The sequence below is a fragment of the Equus quagga genome, chromosome 11 (genome assembly GCF_021613505.1).
Source record: "Equus quagga isolate Etosha38 chromosome 11, UCLA_HA_Equagga_1.0, whole genome shotgun sequence".
Lineage (NCBI taxonomy): Eukaryota > Metazoa > Chordata > Mammalia > Perissodactyla > Equidae > Equus > Equus quagga.
The window spans coordinates 70,488,470-70,507,724 of NC_060277.1; the positions used below are offsets into that span (position 1 = coordinate 70,488,470).

The 19,255-nt window shown below is 51.1% G+C and overlaps 1 protein-coding gene across 14 annotated transcripts in view; it reads right to left on the reverse strand.

Moving 5' to 3' along the window:
* Positions 1-1,570: 1,570 nt before the first annotated feature.
* The window catches only part of RAP1GAP2 (RAP1 GTPase activating protein 2), a 210,508-nt gene continuing 192,823 nt past the window's right edge, over positions 1,571-19,255 (reverse strand). For 10 of the 14 annotated variants that reach the window (XM_046675330.1, XM_046675336.1, XM_046675337.1 and 7 more), the window contains 8 exons: positions 14,039-14,176; positions 13,452-13,570; positions 11,435-11,548; positions 11,069-11,186; positions 10,473-10,599; positions 7,220-7,296; positions 6,819-6,857; positions 1,571-5,944 (listed from right to left, as the gene is read on the reverse strand). In XM_046675330.1, coding sequence (XP_046531286.1) covers positions 6,849-6,857; positions 7,220-7,296; positions 10,473-10,599; positions 11,069-11,186; positions 11,435-11,548; positions 13,452-13,570; positions 14,039-14,176 — 702 coding nt within the window. In that variant the 3' untranslated portion in view covers positions 1,571-5,944; positions 6,819-6,848. Of the gene's footprint in view, positions 5,945-6,818; positions 6,858-7,219; positions 7,297-10,472; positions 10,600-10,838; positions 10,985-11,068; positions 11,187-11,434; positions 11,549-13,451; positions 13,571-14,038; positions 14,177-19,255 lie in introns of those variants that run through there. The other 4 variants (XR_006890588.1, XM_046675334.1, XR_006890589.1 and 1 more) reach the window with 4 other exon arrangements.

Sequence of the window (19,255 nt, forward strand, 5' to 3'; positions counted from 1 at the left end):
ATAATAACACATGCCTTACAGGGTTGTTTGGATGATTAAATGAGATAATACCATCAGTTCTGCCATAACACTTGTTTTGAAAATGGGGATTTGGTCCAACACTATTAATATTGAGTATAATGCAAATTGTACATTTGATTATGCAACTTGTCCATGAGAAATACTAAGTGAATGCAGAAAACCACATCCATCTGAATCGAACTGCAGAGAAACACATAAAACCCACATGCACACACCTCAAACATCTGCCAGCTACCTCGGCACATCATGAGTTACGAGCCACACCCACCCACACCTGGTGTTACCACTGTCTGTCCAATTTCAGAAAACCTCATCCCACCTCTTCACAGTAACTCAAAAGTGGCAACGCTTCCAACATCCACTTCCACAAGCAAACTGCAGGTCTGTTTCAAAGTAAAGTGCCATATTTACTTTAGTATTTAGGTCTTTCTTAATATCTAACATGTGTAAAACTGTGCCACCATTTCCATTGAGTTCCTATATTTTATCTTTCTGTGTCACTGACAAAGTTTTTAAGTGTTATGCTCCAGCCCTATTTTTTCCATAAGCCCCGCAGTTGCACAATTTTGCAGTGTTGTGATTTTTAGGAACTAGTGTGTCATGTTACAGCAGAATTGACTGCATATGTAAAACACACAGCATGTGGTAAGCATTCAATAAATGTCAGCTGCTACTACTTTTATGACAATGACAATTATTATTGAAACTCTGGTGCTTGAATAACACTTGCCATTTGTTTTTCAAAGCTCTTTCCCAATTATGAATTCACTTTTATCCTCATGCTTTGCAGGTGGATTATTTTTTCAATTATACATAAAATAAATGCAAATCCAGAGAAGTTAAGTAATTTGCCCCAAATCACATAACCAAGCCCCAGCAGATAAAGGACTGTTCCTTGCCTTCAAATTTCTTCATGAAGAAAAAATACAGATATTACTTCTAAGCCTACATCCAAACGCTATAAAGCAAACTACACATAGTGGACAGTGGGGAGTCAAAGGGGGGTAGGAGAGAGGGCATTTACTTATTAAAGGATCCCTGAAGAAGTGAATCAGGAGTTTGGAAAGAAAGTGGGCAGAAGGGAGAAAATTGCAGGATGGAGACAAATCAATGAATAGCAGGGATCTCAAACTCAGATGCCTATCACGGGCCAAGCAAATAACAAGACTGAGTGAAATGCTGCAGGTGTAAACACCTAGGGCATGGTGGGACTGTGGTACGCTCAGGTCCCACCAGAAGGGTAACCTCTTGTGAGCTCTGACCAATTAGTGCCACTCCTAAGGAGTGGACCCAGCATCTGATTTTTAAAACAAACAGAAAAATTCAGATTTTATGTGAAATTTCTAGGTTTGGGGTTTGTGGGGTTTTTTTTCCAATTGTGGTCAGTTTTTTAAACATTGGTAACTAATTCAAAAATTTTAAAATACTTTTCAAGCCAAAGTAACACATCTACAGGGCAGACATGGCCCCTGGGCTATTCAACCTCTGGGTGAACTGAACAGCGATGCTCAGGACTGGGGTTCTAAGCAAAGAAGTCTGAACACTGATGGACACAAAATATGTTATTTATTGTCAATTTCTGCAAAGACACATTTAAGCAACAAAATATACATTTGTCGACCTTTTAGAATTTGTTTTATACATTAACAAATACAATGTGCTACCATAGCAATAAATTAAATGTACACTATTTACATTACATAGGCAGTCAGGGTCTACGAATCACCTCCTCAAGAGGAGGAAAGAAAGAAAAGTCAATCATCATATGGATCATCATTTCCGAGCTCTACTTCTTAGGTTCTATCACATAGAGGAATCTCTTCACACTTAATGTCAGCGCTTCCTGGGCTGGAGTGTGGAAGGGTAACGCCCAGGACAGGGGGCAGTTGGCACACATGCTAACAAGCGGGAAGGGGGAATTAACCCTTCCAAGCAGAAATGTCACAAAATCAAAGACGATGGCATTTAAATTCCAGTCTCCAGCCACACACCCTGTCCCCAGGGCTGGTAAGGCACAGGACAGAGCCAGGGCCCGAACAGCCTCTCACCAGGCAGGGCTTCACTGTCCTTGGCCCTAGCAGGGGTTGTCTCCTTCCTTCCAAAGGGACACATGGCCCAGCTGAAAGGAGGGAGACGTGGGGTTAGGGTGGAGAAGGGGCTGGTGGTAAAACAGGAATCAGAGCTTGTGGAAGAATGCCCCACCCGGCCCCCAGAGGCTGCAAGGGCAGCCTTGGCAAACTCCACTGACCCACCCTCGCCTTTGAGTTGAGGGGGCTAGAGGGTGGAGGAGGAGCCCGGGGTGTGAGCATAAATGACCGGCCAGGTCCCTGCCAACTACCTGTCGCCTTGAGATCTGGAACCCCGCCCATTCCCCCACAACAGACCTGTCTCTCCTGACTCAGAACTGAATGAAGAAGGTAATGTTCACACTGGCACCTTAAACAGTCAGGGTAAGAAGGTGAAACGGGCTCTCGTCCCACCTCGTCACTTGAGCCTATATTTTTATTAACCACCTTTGCTTAAGGATCAGGGAGAACCAGAGTTTTCTTTTACCACTTCTCTTCTTAACTTAAAAAGGGGAAACTGAGGGTTGGTTAACTGCATCTTTGCCCCGCCCTTCACCTCCATTACCGACTGGTTGAAAAGCCGATGTCACCAAGGAACAATCCACTGGAATCTCTTTCTCTCCTTGTTTTCTTTCCTTAAGCTGCATCCAAACCCCAGGGCCCTCACTGAAAACTCTGAGAGACTATCCCTCCTGATAACACGAACAGAGACTGAGGTCCCACAAGCACCTTTGTCTGCTGACACCTCCCTCCCAGCTAACTGGCTTCTCCAAAACTCAGGGCCCCAGGAAATGCAGCCACTTGTTCAACCAACCACATAGGTGGTGCCAAAGGAAGGGCCCTGGGCTGTGGGTTCTAATCCCAGCTTTGCCACTAGCTGGCTGTGTGACCTCAAGCAAGTTACTTCCCCTCACTGGGCTGAGGTTTCTCACCTGGATAATGACATGGTTGGAATAGATCCTAAAAGGGGCCCAGAAGGCTTGAACATCAAGATGATGCTGACCAAGCTGAGACAGAATATTTTTCAAGAAATGCCATTTTCTACTCATTAGCATAGACAGAAGCTCTAGTCAAGCTCTTTCTGCATCTGCTTTTAAGCATCGACTGAGCACAGGCATACGGCTGCCCTACAGAGCCTGACAAGTACAGTGTCTTCTGTGAGTCAGGCAGTTCCCAGAGACAGAGAAGTGTCCAGGAAACACTTCTCCTGTATCTAGGAGATGGCAAGCAGAACGCCTCAAATACCAGCATGAGCACCATCAGGATGAGTCTAGTCACAAGGACTGATGAGGCTTGAGCAAATCTTTGAGCCCTAAGACTGGGTGAAGCAATAAAAGGAAAGACATTTTGGACCACAGCAGATGCAAGGAGAGTGTGAGAGAAGCTGCCTCCAGGAACCCGAGCCGCCTGCCCCACGGTCCAGAGGGGTGAGAGGGGACAGTCCTTGTTCTCCTCCCCCTCAGCCCTGGGACCTCAGGGGGACTAGTCGTGTGCATTCTGGAAGCCATAGGATGGAGTTTCTAGAAATGGTGATGCAGGACCCAGGGACCTTTCAGATCCTGCCCAGAGCACCCCCATTAGCACCCAGAAGGTAGACAACACTTTTCAGGTCTGTGCTTCTTAAGGGGCATGCCTGCGCCTCTCAGTTTCTCTGGACACTGACTCTCCCCAGGCAGAGTCTCCTGGCCACTGGCTCAGAGGCAGGGGCAAAGCCCTCGCAGGAGGTGGGGGCTGCAGGGGGGAGCTGCCAGAGCAGCGGGGGAAGGTGGGTATGAGGTTCCCAAGTTGGACAGAGCAGGGACAACCTGAAAACCCCAGGGGACCCCCCGACCAAGACACAACACAGCACTACCACCCAGCAGCTGTAAATACCAGCTGCCCAGAGAAGCGAGCCAGAACCCAGGAAGAGTTTTCAAAGAAATGCAGTTTGACCTTTCAAGTTCCTTCAGAAACCCAGCCAGCAGAGCTGCCAGAATCCGCGGGCCTCATTCCAGCTGTGGGTGCCGCTACAGTGACTTTTAATAAAAGCTAAACAGACATTTTGGTGACCTTCTAACTAGAATAAATCTTACCGGACTAGTGCTTTAAGTAAATACATTTCCCAAATAGCGTGAGGGGAGATGTCTACCAGCCTGCAAAGGGGACCCCACCATGTCCATGCAAGTAGGGGTCAGAGGTTCATGGTTTTGCTCTAATGGCCAAAGCAATGGGGAAACTGTCACATCAGTCAAAAACAAGTGTCACATTTATAGGCCTGGACTTGGGAACAGACCCAGATCCCAAGGCAAATAAAGCAGCTGGTTGGAAATCCTTGGCATCCACTTGTTAAAACAGGAGCCCCGCCAGCCAGCATCCCCCCGGCAGCCCCGTGTCACAGAGGCCCCACATGCACTTGAAGCTGCAGCACGGCCAAGGGTCTGCTCTTCAGTCTCTGTGTTTTACTTGGAGGATACCCCACCTTAAACCCCACCCAGGCCGGTCAGCAGCAATGACCTCTCGCATTGCAGACTTGGATGGCTGAGAAGCGAGGGGGGCTGCTCCTCAGAGAGCGAGCCGGCTCATCCAGTGAAGGTGGCTCCAGCTGAGGGTGCAGGCAGTGTCTGAACTGCACCCAGCCGAGGCCCAGGTTGCAGGAATCCCACAGATGTGACAACTGCCCACAGACTTGCTGTTGGAGGGGGGAAGAAGAAGATTGGGGGGATCAAACCCTGACACAGACAAAGGGCAAGTAAGCTGGAAAGCGTCCCTCAGGCAGCGCTAGGTCCCCCACAGAAGCCAGGAACATAAATTGCAGAAGGACACAGCTCTTAAGTCCTACTCACACACCAGCCTGACAAACCTGGTGTGTCATCCCCATCTCGCCTCCCCACCCTCCCCTAAGTGGTGGGTTGAAGTAGCTCCTCCGTGAACCTCCACACCCAGTGGAAACCTGATCCCGGCCCAGCCCTCGGATCTGAGGTTTTCCTCGCCCAGAGTCTGGGCACTCGCTGACTCTCCTCCCTGAATTCCTTCTTACTCCTGGCTGTCCATCCTTCATGGGAAAAACATCTGCTCAAAGGGGAGGGACTGACCCAGGGCTTCTCCCACAGCAACCACAATGAGGAGCCTGCGTGAAATCAGGCCGGACAAAAGTTCCAGCTGCCGGCAAGCAACAGTCAGCGCCCGCTCCCCACACACGCCCGGCTGCGTCCCAGCTTCACGCGGATGCTCAAGATGCAGGGAGCAGGGATGGAGGCAGTTCTGGGCCTGATGTCAGCAGCGGGTAAGAAGTTTTTAGCACAGAAGCAAACAGATGTGAGGGAGCTCCAGAGATGTGAGAGCAATAGAGCTGATTTCTATTAGGACATCTTCAAAGACAGCTACGAATTTTGCTCCTGGAAAAGTGCTCCCTCCACCACCACTAAATGCCTTTGCTATGCCTGCCACGTCCAGGACACAGTGCTGCCCCTCCCTGGGCGCAGTCCTGCTGTCGGCCTCTGCTCCCCACCTCACCACTCTCTCCACCTCTCTGGTCTCTAACTGAGTCCCTGGTACCCAGATGCCCCCTTGCCCAGCTCTTGCCTCTGCAAACAAAACAAGATGACAAATGACCCAGACACACATCACATCAGGTGGTCAGGAGTAGGGGGAGCCTGGAGGACTGAGGCCTAGTCCACAGATGGGAAGGTGCTTTCAAGAAACAGGGTATCTTGGCAAAGGGGTGGGCAGGGCTGTGGCCGGGTCAGGACACTGGGACAGACAGCCGGTCTGCTGGGCAGGTGGCCGGTGGGGCAGCAGGCCTGTGACGGTCAGAGTAGTGGATGGCACCCCCAAACTGCTGAAATAGGAGTCTTCTCCGGGATAGAATTGGGTCTTCCCTGGAAGAGACAAGGAGAAGGGAGATGATGACCAAATGTTGGATAGAGGAAAGGAGGGCGAACACAGGCGCCCATGGCTACAGTCCACTGTATGTGCTCAGGACAGGAAGGGGCCAGACTTCACCCAGCCCCAGAAGCTGGTGAACAGTGGCATCGAAGTACGCGATGGGAATTGGAGGTGAGTGTCAGCATTCTCATTTCACAGATCAGGTTTACTTAAAGTGGACTCAGCTGTCCCCCTCCTCTTAGTTCCAACTGTGACTCATACGGCTGGGAGCCCCACTGCAGGGCTGGGAATTCAGATGGGTCTCTAGTAACTTCTCTAGCAGGGGTTCAGGCCTTGGCAGCGAGCTGGACCCATGCCCTGCTCTTCTGAGAACCACACACTCTCTCGGCTGAGGCTGGAAGCAAAGGTCCTTCCTGGGGTCATCCTGCACAATGTTTAGAGGGCCTCTCTGGACATGCAGGAGGACACACTTCAGCCCAGAGCCCTGGCCAAAGACACAGGAGGGAAAGGCTGCCAAGAGCAGGGAGTCCAGGGGGCAAACTGAGGCATTCCCCCTCCAAGGAGGCAGGTGGGCTCTGAGCTCCTGCCCCTCTGCCTACAGGAACCAGGCTTCTCTGCAGGAGGGAAACCAACTCAGTGAGTTTGGCCCAATCCTACTGGGCAACCCTTCCCATCCACACCCAAGGCAATCTGCCCTCTTCCTCATCCAGACTGAACCCCATCATAGAGGCTTCGGCAGGAGGCCACCGACCCTCCCCAGCTGTCAGGATCTCTCTGGCCATTCTCAGGTTATCAGGCCACCAGTACCCTGATCTTAAAAGGTCACACCTTCCCTCGTGGCCACAGCAGAACAAACCCTTGACCCACCTTTGACAGGCGAAGGACTCCTCTTTCACGTTAGTGACCCTGTTTCAACAAAAATCCATACAAGAGTTTTAAATAATCAGACAACATAATCCCCACCGACTGCAGCTTCTGTGCACTCAGCTCTCAACCCTCCAGTGAGCTCAGGAAGGGGCAGGAGGCCCCAGAAGCCAACAGATCACAGCTCCTACCGGGTGTGGCTCTAACACCGCGCATGTGGCAGAGGGGGCTGATAACCCCCAGGCTGATGCCTACACCACATGGGAACCAACAGCATCACCCAGAGATGTGACCAGAGCTCTCCTTCCCCAGATGTGATGCGCCCCCAGGAAGGAAGGCTGGCTTGTGGAGGACGTTGGAACGTGGGAGGCTCCCCTGCCACGGCCACCCCTCCAGATCCTTACCGCACTGGAGCCAGCATGGCTGAGCTTATCGAAGCGGAATTTCAGGTTTGACCTCGGGGAGTTTCTGCTTTTGACATCTAGGAAAAAGAAGAATGCCCATGAAAAGAGGATGGGACTGTAGCGGTCACTGGGGCTGAGGGCGGGGAGGGGGCACTGGATAGGGAGGCCAGGAGAAGGGGGCCTCCTCCTCTCCACTAGAAACCCTAGCTGACTTGCACCGACTACGACAGCCAACTCTTAAATTTTTAGAAAAGTTGTGAGCTGGCTGTTAAACCCAGTCGTTTAAAAAAAATTAAATTATATTAGCTTACAATTGAATTATATTCATCAAAAGTAATAAATACTCAAAAGTCAGCCTTTCCTAGTTATTTCACTACATTTGACTATTATCTATTCTCTTAAGGTTATTTCCGTCTGTTGTGTCTGTCTGGTGGCTCTTCCCAACTCCAGGTCCCATTGGTGGCTTAAGGTCAGCCATGGCAGGAGGGTTTACACCACAGAAACCAGCAAACACCACAAATCAGAGCTTGATTTATGGTTTTGTTGTCCAGACTCAAGAAACCAATGGAGAAAATGTTAATATAAATTAAACCTGAAAATGTGTTGTGTCTATAGCCATTGCATTGAGAATGGCACAAGAATTCACAGTGAGTGAGTGAATCCTCTCCCAGTGTTTGAAAACTGCTCTCTCCTTCAGCAAAGTTGCTCGTGTCACTGACAAAATAATAGCAATGCCCATTCATGTCAGGACTACACTTGTGCATCATTTGGGATCTTACGTTCTCCATGGATACAAAGGTTAGGCAAATATCAATCAAAGTATTTTGTGATAATCGATTGACTATATGAAATTTGCAGTAAAGAATACTGGACATTCTATCTTTTATAAATTGTATGCTTCAGATTCTTTATAGCACTAGAATTTACAGTAAACATAAAGGTGGTGTGTGTGTGTGTATGTGTGTGGTAGGAGAGCCAGTTGTTAAACATTTACCAGCACACCACTGGCGGGGGGGCCACTTGGCTTTCTGGTTTTCCTCTGGCTGAGAGAACCAACAGCTCAGTACACTCCACCTGGAGGCTGCTGACTTACTCCTGGTGCTTCCAATCACGGGTTCCACTCAGTGCTATGAGTACCTCTCGATGTAACCCGCCAATCCCCTCTCAGGGCCGCAGGAGCCCCAGGTGTGAAATGACCAATGGTCAGGGCATCCGAGATTATGGAAGCCCGGATGTCAGGCCCTCCCAGGCCACCTCCCTCCGCTCAGCCCTGTCTCTCCCCAGGTGCAGCTGAACAGTCTAAAACAGGTTTCCAGATCTCCACAAGCCCACCCTGTGGGTACCCGGCACAACTTCTGTGGGGTTGGGGATGAGGGGTGGCCCCTCAGGGTTAAATACTACAGGGCAGTGGGAGACAATAAGCACCGGGCAGGAGTTACCAGGCCTGTTCCTGGTCCACTTCTGCCACGGGTGACCTTCAGCAAGTCACAGGCACTCTCTAAACCTCCTTTACTCAAAACCTTATTTATTTTGATATTTATTTAACACCAAGTAGGAGCCAAGAGTGCTTACAGATTCTTCCATTCATCCCTTCAATATTTAATTAAGCCCTATTTTTTAAAAAATCAGGGAATTTGTATTACTACTCCACTTTATAGATGAGGAAACGGGCTCAGAGAGCGGACCTGTCAATGCCACGGCCAGAACGAGAACCCAGCTCCACAGCTGGCAGCCACAGCGGGCTGAGTGAGAGTGTGTTTCCATCACTTCAACTAGTTTCTCAACCTCAGCCTATTGACATTTTGGGCCAGATAATTTCTTGCTGCCCTGTACATTGTAGGCTGTTTCACAGCATCCCTGACCTCTGCCCGCTAGATGCCAGTAGCCTATCCCCTGACCCCCCATCATGAAAATCAAAAATGTCTCCAGACATTGCCAAATGTGCCCTGGGGAGCAAGATCATCCCCAGTTGAAAACCACTGATTACACTATTGTTCTATTCCTGTTATTAAATAAACTCTTAAGTTAACCATTCTAAATCTCTTAGACCCATAAGCTCATTTAATCTTCACACAACCAACCATATGAGGTAGAAACCATTCCCCTCCCTCTATTTTTCATTTGCAGAAACTGAGGCACAGAAAGACTCAGTAACTTGCCCAACATCACATCGTTAGTAAACGGAAGATCCAGGAATTGGACCCAGGCTCCAGAGTCCTGTCTCCACACTAGGCTGCCCTCCTCAAGGGCAGGACCAAGGCTCTGACTTCTGGGCACCCACAGCACCCAGCTGTGCCTACCACACACATCCAGACCGGGATGCCCCTCGGGCTCTGACCCTTCACCTTCTCCCCAGAGCTGGCTCCTCCTACTCTGCCCAATTGCAGGGATCACAGAACCCCAAAAGGCCCAGACTCCTTGCTCCCTCTGGACCCCGACGACTGAGTCCAGAAGATTTTACCTCCTTGACACCTCTTGAATCTGCATCCTTCTCCAATTTGCCCCAGACACTCCCAGATCCACGGCCCCATCACCCCTTACCGCCCACTGAGACCCCTCACTGATATCCCTCCCCCAATCTGCTCCCCGCCAATCCTTCCTACTCAGCCAGCTGCAGCCTCCAAAATGATCTTTCTCTACTCCAGATGGCGCTTCTCCACTGAAGAACTTTCAAAGACTTCAGACCCTCCAATGGCCTCCACTGCTGGCAGGATAACACCAAAATCCTCACCAGGGTCCCCGTGGAGGGCCCAGCCTGTCGCTCTAACCGCTGTCTCCTCTTTCATCCATGCCCTCTGTGAACTCCAACCACACTGAACCACGTGCGGTTCCAGAACAGTCTCTCAATTCCCTCCAGGCCTTTCCACGTGCAGCTCCCTCCACCTGCAACACTCTGCCACCTCCTATTCTTGCATTATCAGGACCATTGCTGTGACAGAGGGGCCTTAGGTCGATGACGAGGTCGGGCGAGAGGTCAAGGAAAGAGACTCAGCTTTACAATCCCAACTCCTCCAGCAAATCAACGAACTCTCTGAGCCTCAGTTTCCCCACGAGTAAGGAGAAGATAAGAACACAGGCCTCTTAAGGTTGATGAACAGATGCAGTGAGCTAGCAGAGCTGAAGGGCCTGACACTTTGGCGTAGGAATGGAAACTGGTCAGTTCAGGGTGCCTGGGGCATGCACCCTGCGAAGAGAGGTCAGGGTACAGCCCCCGCCCCCAGCCACATTGTACACACCACCAGATGCTACTGACCTGTAGGACTCCGGCTCATGATGATGGGGGTGGCGGCTGCCCCCAGGCTGGGGCTCTCGCTGCTCGGGGACTGGCTGTAGACAAACACCTCCTGCTTGAAGGGCGAGGTTGTGGACAGCTGGCTGCTCTGGGGAGAGAGGCCGGGTGAGCGAGGGCAGCCCCACAGGGTGGTCCATGCCGTGGCAGGCCTGAGACACGTCCCCCCGCCAGCACAGGGCAGCCACTGGCCCCCACTCCTCACTTGGACCCGCTCTTTCCTTGGGCTGCCTCCAACCCTGGCTCCAACCTCCCCCAAGCCCAGCCCCCAGGAAGTGCCATTGACCCTCTCCTCTCAAGCCAGGAACACCACTCAGTCTGGCCTCTGACCCTCTGCTGCTGCTCCTACGTCACTCTGAAGGAGACCTCCCTGAACCACTGCTCCCAGAGGGTGGAGATGGCTGACTGGTCCACCTCTTGTTTCCATACTTCCCCCTTTATCCACAGAGCCTAGAGTGGGGCTCAGCCCGCAGTACCTATTTTAATGCAGAGAACAGGTGTCTGGCTGGGCCCCAGGGTGCCCTTCCCTGCTCCCCAAGGCTGGACAGGGCCACACCTACCCCGCTGTCACACTCCTCCATGGCCTCCCCCTCCCCTGCCGTGCTGCTGAAGCTGCTGGTGCTGGAGGAGGAGCGGGAGATGTTGGCTCGGCCATTCTCCTTCAACTTAATGAAGGGCCTGCAGGGAACAGGAAGCAAGGCAGGCCCTGGTCACACACGGAGGCCCCCTGGGCCCTCCCTGGGGATGAGGGCAGGCTTAGCAGAGACCTGAGCTTGCCCACCGGCAGCTCCTCATGACTGTTGGCTTCTGTGTTCCAGAGAGTTCTCAAAGCAAGAGATGCTGACTCTCAGCTTGCCTGGAGCAGAGAGCAGCTTCCAGGGCTCCAAGCGGCTGCAGTCAGCCTTTCCCCACCCTCACTCTCTTACTTCTCCTTGTTGGGGCAGATTTCCGGAGAGCTAGGATTGGAGGAGGTCTCAGACTTTATCTCCTGAGAAGAGTGTCCGCCATCCGGGGTCTTGGGGTTGCTGGATGCACTGTCACTGAGGAAACGAGGATGAGGAGTGAGGCCAGGGAGGCTTCCCCCAACCCCTACCCCAGCCCCAGGCCTTAGACAGAGCCCGACCAGCTCTCAGCACCATGGGGGCCTATAGAGTCATAGCACCGCCTGCCAGAGCACAGCCACCAGGACCCCCATTCCCACCCGAGCTCCTCTCAGAGACTATGGCGGGCAGACAACAGAGATGTCTCCCTCCCCCTGGCCCCCGGCAACCACTAATCTACTTTCTGTCTCTGTGAATTTGCCTATTCTGGACATCTCATATAAATGGAGGCATACATGGTGGTCTTTTTGGGACTGGCTTCCTTCCCTTAGCATAAGGTCTTCAAAGCTCATCTACATTGTAGCGTGGATCAGTACCTTACTCCTTTTAATTGCTAAATATTCCATTTTATGGATTTACCACATTTTGTTTATCTATTCACTGAGTGATAGATATTTGGATTATTTCCACTTTGGGCTATTATGAATAATGTCACTATGAACACCTGTTTGCTAGTTTTTATGTAGACCGTGTATATTTTCTCTTGCGTATATACCTGGGAGCTGCGTCATATGGTAACTCCACGCTTAACCCTCTGAGGAACTGCCAGACTGTTTTCCAAAGCAGTCGCACTAGTTTACATCCCCACCAGCAATGAATGAGGGTTCCAGTTTCTCCACATCCTTGCCAACACTTGTTATTATTTGTCTTTGTGTGTGTGAGGAAGATTGGCCCTGAGCTAACATCTGTGCCCATCTCCCTCCACTTTGTATGTGGGACACTGCCAGAGCATGGCTTGATGAGCAGCATGTAGGTCCACGCCCAGGATCTGAACCCACGAACCCTGGGCTGCCAAAGCAGAGTGTGCAAACTTAACCACTATGCCGCCAGGCTATTATTTGTCTTTTTGATTACAGCTATCCTAGAGGCATGAAGTGTCTCAATGAAGGTTTTTTTGGGGTTTTTTTGGTGAGGAAGATTAGCCCTGAGCTAACATCTATGCCAATCTTCCTCCATTTTGTATGTGGGTCATCACCACAGCATGGCTGACGAGTGGCGTAGGCCCACGCCCAGGATCCGAACATGGGCCACCAAAGCAGAGCACAAACTTAACCACTACACCACCGGGCCAGCCCCTCAATGCACTTTCAATGAGGTCACTAACGACCTCCTAACTGTCAGTCCAAGCAAGAGTTTGGATCGTTGTGCTGGACTTCTCCACAAGTCTGACACTGCTGACCCTCCCTTGTGGAATTTCTCCTCTCCCGGCTTCTGAGCTCCCTGCCTCTGTGGATCAATGGATACGACCACCTTGGTGGGGGGCGGGGGGCGGTCGGTGTGTGTAGAATGCCTTGGGAACGCCAGCATTTAAGGGCAGGTGGAGAAAGGAGAGCCAGTGAAGAAGACTGGGAAGGAAGGGTGAGAGAGGAGGAGGATCAGAAAGACAGTTGGCAAGAACAGGTTAAGTATAATACAACGTGAGAGTTACTTTAAAAAAAAAAAAGAAGAAGAATAGAACCTTCTAGAAGCCCAAAGGAAGGTTCAAATAACTCTGCCTGGCAGAATCAGGGAAGGTGTCCATAAGAGAGGACCTCTGAGTGAGCATTGAAAAAGGAGGCAGAGAAAGAAAAGAATGCAAGCAACGTTTCTAGTTTGGGTCAAAATTTAACAAGAATGACTTTGGAAAGTTCTGTGCAGAGACTGGCCAAATCTGCCTTGGTGGATAAAGAGCTGTGTGAGTGACAGGGCATGTGCAGGGGCCTGAAGTGGGGACCACGCTTAGACAAAAGCCATCTCCCGAAGCTGCACAAAGCCCTCCCCAGGGTTAGGCATCTGATGACTGTGGCGGTGAAGAGCTGACAAACCCCAGAGTCGGGCTGGAGTGGGGGCTCCTGACAGTTACCTTCGTGTCCGGCTGTCCCCTTGGCCCTCAGAGCCCGTGTGCAGGCGAGGGAAGAGCCCCGACCGCCGCTTGATGGGGCTACGTGACTGGTTCTTCGCCGTTGCCACTGCCACCGGAGGCTGTCAATGAAACCGCCAAAATACGTGCTCATACCCCAAGCCCAGATCTCCTTCTCCGCATCCCCTCTTCTGGTCTACAAACAGCTCCTGCAACCCCCTACCTAGTTTGGAGGAGATTCCAGAAAATAGTAAGACAGCTAGGAAGGTTGGGATCTATGTTACAGCAGCTGAGACCCCGAGGCTCCAGACACTTGCAGCCTGTTTTCCTGTGTTAGTAAGCCCAGGCAACAATTCACCAAAGACCAGAATTCTTGGAGGAACATGGGGTCAGGGCCACCTTAAGGAGAGCCTCGCCTATTGAGAAGGACAGGATGACTCAGGCAATCACAGACTGAGAACCACAAAGTCTGGGGTTACCCCCAACAGCCTCAGTTGCTCTGGTCACCTGGCCCAAGCCTGGGTGAATGCACTCCTCCTTCCCAGGCCTGGAGGACCCTCCACGGGCCCCCGCTGGCCTGTGGCACTCACAGAGAAGGTAGTCTTGGTAACCTCCACGCTGTTGTGGGAGATGCCCCCGCTGAGGCTGCCGGGAATGCCCCCACTGTGCTGCTTCTTCTGGCTGCTCACCATGGTCTCCATGGAGTGGCTGCGAACACGGATGGCCCGCTGTGGGGAGAGAAGGTGACAGGACCTGAGAGGTGGAGCCTGGCTGCCACCAGAAGACCCTGCCCTCTTGATGGGGTCTGCAGACCCTGCCCTCAGCATGTGCACACTTGTGCACACACACTTGCATGCTCACTGTCTCAGTAGCTCATGCTACAGTCACTATGGTTCGCAGAGAATTTTCACATGTTCAGTCCCATGCTCTGGGCGTGGGTGACTCCTAGAAAGCAGAGGCGAGGGAAGGCACCAGCCAGGGAGAGTCCGAGGGGTCAGGGCCTCAGCTCCCCAGCAAGGTGGACAAAAGCTGTTATCCCCATCTTACAGTTAAGGAAAGTGAGGCTTCGACAGCTCACCAAACCCGTGTGACCCTGGTCTGTCTGGTTAGCAACCTCTCTAGGCTACAGCTTCTTTATCTGTAAACTGGGAATGATACGTTCCACGCAGGCTCGTGGTGGGAATTCAACAGTCATGTGCCTGAGCCCAATCTGACTCTTTTTCCCAGAGAACTAAGCATCCTTATATTTAAACACTAGATATCCCTTCTGCTGTCATCCCAATGTGGGCTTTGTGCAATTTGCAATACATTCGCCCCTGGTGAACCATGTAGGAGCGCTTACGAATCAGTGCATGGAGCCAACACTCACTTGCAGGGGCTTAAGACACTGTCAGTACAAGCCCGCAGCCTGACACAGCTGCTGAAAGAGAAGATGCACGCTCAGAGTGGGCGAGGTGGGAGGCCTCAGGGGGCAAAGAGCTGCTCAGCCCACAAAGAGCCCTGTGCCCACTTAGGGCCACCAAAGAGCAAAGGGCATTTCAGCAAACAGTGAGGTGTCCAGGAGGGGACAACCAGGGTGGTCAGGGGCTTGTCACAGTGCACGCATGGATAAGAACAGCTAAAACCAAGATTGCCGAGCCCACGACAGGGATGGACCTAGGAGGTGAAGACCGCTCCTTCAGACGGCTCTGCAGGCCTCTGTTGCTCTGGAACCAGACCCAAGGGGAGTGGTTATAGAGAGGCCGATCTCAGCTCAACCCAGGGAGGATGCCCTGACAAGGGAAGTCCAAGAGGATTCTGGCTACCACATGAAGGATGCTCTCTGGTTCTGGAGGCCTTCACAGATGACATGAGCATTCTAGGAAGGGAAGTTTCTCTCCAGTAAACCCCAAACCCTCGCATCACTCCCCTCTGATCATTTATTCAGTCACTCAATAATACAGCCAGGCAGCAATACAACTTAGTGGTCGAAAGCATGCAAGTGACAGGGTCCAACTACCAGGATTTATATCTGGGCTCCCTATTCCACCACCCATTAGCTGGATGCCCCTGGTCAGGTTGCTTACGTTCTCTGAGACTTACATGTGCAATGGAATGGAGGATATCTACTCCATGGGTTCTTGTGAGAATACATCCAAGGCTCTTAGCAGAGAGCCCGGCACACCATAAGTACCCAAGAAACGTGGCTACTCTAATTGTTAATATTAAGCATTTGTTGCATGCCTCTCATGTGCCTGGCGCTGTGCCAGGAACTGGGAGCATTGTAGGAGGGGAGTCAAAGAAGTGTGAGACCTGGCCCCTGCCTTCAAGGAGTGTACAAGTCAGCTGGGGAAACAAGGCGTTTTCCTAGAATTAGGGCACGCTGAGAGACCCAGGGCCCCTGGGTGCTCCCTCTGCATTAATTAGCTGTCCAGGGCCCCAGGGCCTAAGAGCCACATGCAAAGACTCATGAATGGAGATATTATTAGTCATTCACGTAAAAGTGCCCTCCCCACCACATCCCTTGCTGGCAGAGCCACTGTCTGGTCCAATGTCCCCTCTTCCTCCGTGGGATGAAGGAGTAAATCAAGTCCAATCTAAGGCGGTCACATAACCCATCCCCTTGCCAGTGGAACATAAGGGGACCTCTGCTGGGGGCTTCAGGGAAAGGCTTCCTCAATGATTCCCAAAAGAGATGTGACATGTCTGTACCTGAAACCACAGCAGCCAGCTTGGGGCCATGAGAGATCGAGCCTGCAGGATGAAGCTGACAAGCTGGAGATGGCAGAAGGGAAAGGGGAAAGAACCCGATGCCAATGACCATGCAGAGCCATGAGTTACCTTGGCCTTCTTATTAAGTGAGCTAATGGATTTTCCTTATTGTGTGAGCCGGATGGGGTTCTCAGAACCTCGGCTTCGGGAAACCGATGCAGAAGGACAAACGTGAACACTGCTCCCTTCCTCCCTGGGTTCATACCCACACACGTACAAACATGTCAGTTTATGCACCCCATGTGCCAAGCTACAGATGTTCTCATGTGGAAGAATGAACCCCCTTCCCTCTCTTGAAGCCTCAAGGGAAGAGCTTAGTCTACAGCAAGGTGGTCCCAAGAAATCAGCATGAATATTGCTCCTAGCGAAATAGCAGATCCCCCCGGACCCTCTCCCCAAGGTCAGGAAATCTCCAAGCTCGGAAGGTGAATGACCACCTCGCCTGCCTTTCTATCCTGACCAGGGAAGGTGATTCAGGAAGGAGGGCCATTTGTAAATACGACTGCCCTGGAGACAAGTTACTCTTGCGAATGAGGCACGGAGCCCAGCAGCCTCGTACCTGATGTCATCTAGCCTCTCCAAGATGGCCCTTGAGGGAGATCATCTCTCTCTCTCCCTTTCTAGACCACAGAATAGAGTTGCCTAGCAACAGTTTCCTGCACCATGGTTAAAACAGACAGCACATACTATTCATTCCATCACTTAAAGATCATTAAGTCACACACCCCTTGGAAAACTGAGGGCAGGAAAGGTGTGGCACCACACTGAGGTGTCCCTCCATAAACAGTGAGGTTCCCTAAGTGAGCTAAGTGCCTCATAAATCTCAGCATCATTACATTCCGTTGGTGCCCTGTGTGTGCTGCCACCACCACTATTGTCATCAACAGTGAGATGTCACTTAATCGTCTATGTTCTGATGTAGTCCTCACTGTCTCTTTTCAAAAGGGGTTTGATGTGGGTAATAAGCCCTGCGTAATGGCATCTGGTCTGCTGAGCTTCACACGCATGGTCTTATTGGATCCCCACAACTCTGAGAGGTACAGAGGACAGGCATTTGATAGAAAAGGTCCCGAAAGGTAAATTATTGCCTGAGGTCACGATGTAGATAAGACATTGCCATGACCCAAACCCAGGACCCTGGGCTCCAGATGAAAGGGTCCCAGGATCCCAAACGGTGGTCCAGAATTGGACATGTAATTCAACTGGTTGATGGACTAAGGATGATTAGAAACCAGGAGCTTTCAAAACAATCTCAAGGCTGATGTCAGAGAAGGCATCTTCTCCTCAAATGCCCTTGGTGCTGCTGTCTGAGTCATCGAGCTAAGTTTGCAGAGACAATGGGCTCACGAGGAATTCCAGGAATTTGCAGGGGGACCGTCTGCTGTCAAAGCAAACAGGGAGGGTTTGAATCCTGGCTCTTCCCAGCACAATGTATGAACCTCTCTGAGTCAGCCTCCTTGTCTGTACAACTTGGTGATGGTCCCTGAATGAGGATGATATGAGACAGCGTGTGCCAAACACCTGGTGTGATATTTACTCAGGATCAGCTCTCCTCCCTACTCTTAGGGATAGAAGCAGACAGACAATAGCTACCTCAAAACCTTAAAGTTATGTTCAGATGAAATCACCCAGGGACATAGTCTGAAGTATTTCATGTTTCAATCTGACGTAGAGATGGAAGCACTAGCCTTCTCAAGCTGGGCAGAAGAGTCAGGTGAAAGGTGAATAAGAGAAAGGAGGACAGTGATGTGGAGAGAGGAAGGCAGGAGAGAAAAGGACAGGCACATGAAGGCTTTGTGTCAGCATTAGGAGGTCTCCAGGGACCATCTGGACCCTCTCCCACTCAGCCCCTTGTTCATCTGGGCCACAGTTCATCTCTTGTCTGCTTGTTTCTTCCCAGGGATGGGCTGCTCACTGCTTTCAAGGCTGCCTGTTCCAGTGGTGGACAACCTGACCTTTGGAAAGGTCCTCTGTGCACCAAGCTGAAATCTTACCATTTCTAGACCTTGGGGTCTCAGACCAGTTTATTCCATATTTCACACAACTGTCCCTAGCTGTCCTCAGAGTCTGCTTTCCTCCAAGCTAATCATCTCTGGTTCCATCACCCACCCTCAGTCACCAAGGTTTTCCAGCCCTCAGCACACTTCATGGCTTACCTTTGAACAAGTTCTCCTTTGGGCGAGTGAGAAAAAAGAAAGGGTGTCACTTTCTCGTTATATGCTTACGTCACTTCATTTCAGGTAGGGGTTTGAACACCAACTAGCATCATGGAAGGAGCCATGTCTTTTCCAGGCCAACCACAAACCTCGATTCCTCACAAATTGGTGTTGTGAGTTGCTTCAACTTAACAAACTCAACTTAAGGGACACAATGCACAGGGATGACCACTAACGGGGACATGCCTATCTGTACCAGGCAAGCAACAGAGGCAGGGGCCCTTGGAAAGAAAGATGCTAACTGCTTGTCTGCTGAGATGGCTCCTAATCAAGAAATACTCTGAGGTCCAGATTAGGGTCTTCTGTCCCCCTAGCAGCACAAATAAACGACAGAGGCTGACGGAAGAAGGAGCTATCCCTCCACATCTCCACTCCAGCAGACCAGAGCTCTCATCCATGAGCTGCCCCAGCCTGCAGGTACCTTGCTGGGGTTATCTGAGGCCTGGTGCTCCTCTCCGGCCACTAGGGGTCACAACAGACCAGTGCATTAACTATCACAGTCCCTCAAAGGCTGCGCGAATTCACCTGACAACTCCCTGCTTGCTGTGGTCGCAGTCCTGCTGAGGCTCGGGAGCCTTCTCCTCCCTGGTCCTCCACTCCCTTCTGCATGACGAGGTCAATGGAGGGCTGGGCAGGGTCATTGTTTCTCAAAATGTGGCTCACACGTGCTTTAGGTACATAGCATGTAGACACATCCAGTATTGTCACTTTTTCTTTCCATTTCATTACGGACCAACAAAAACTTCATTAACAGCTGGCAGTGGCTGAGAACAGCATTTAAGACCAATAGTCTAGAAATCAATATTTTTCAAAGGTGAGTATGTACAGCTCCTTTATAAA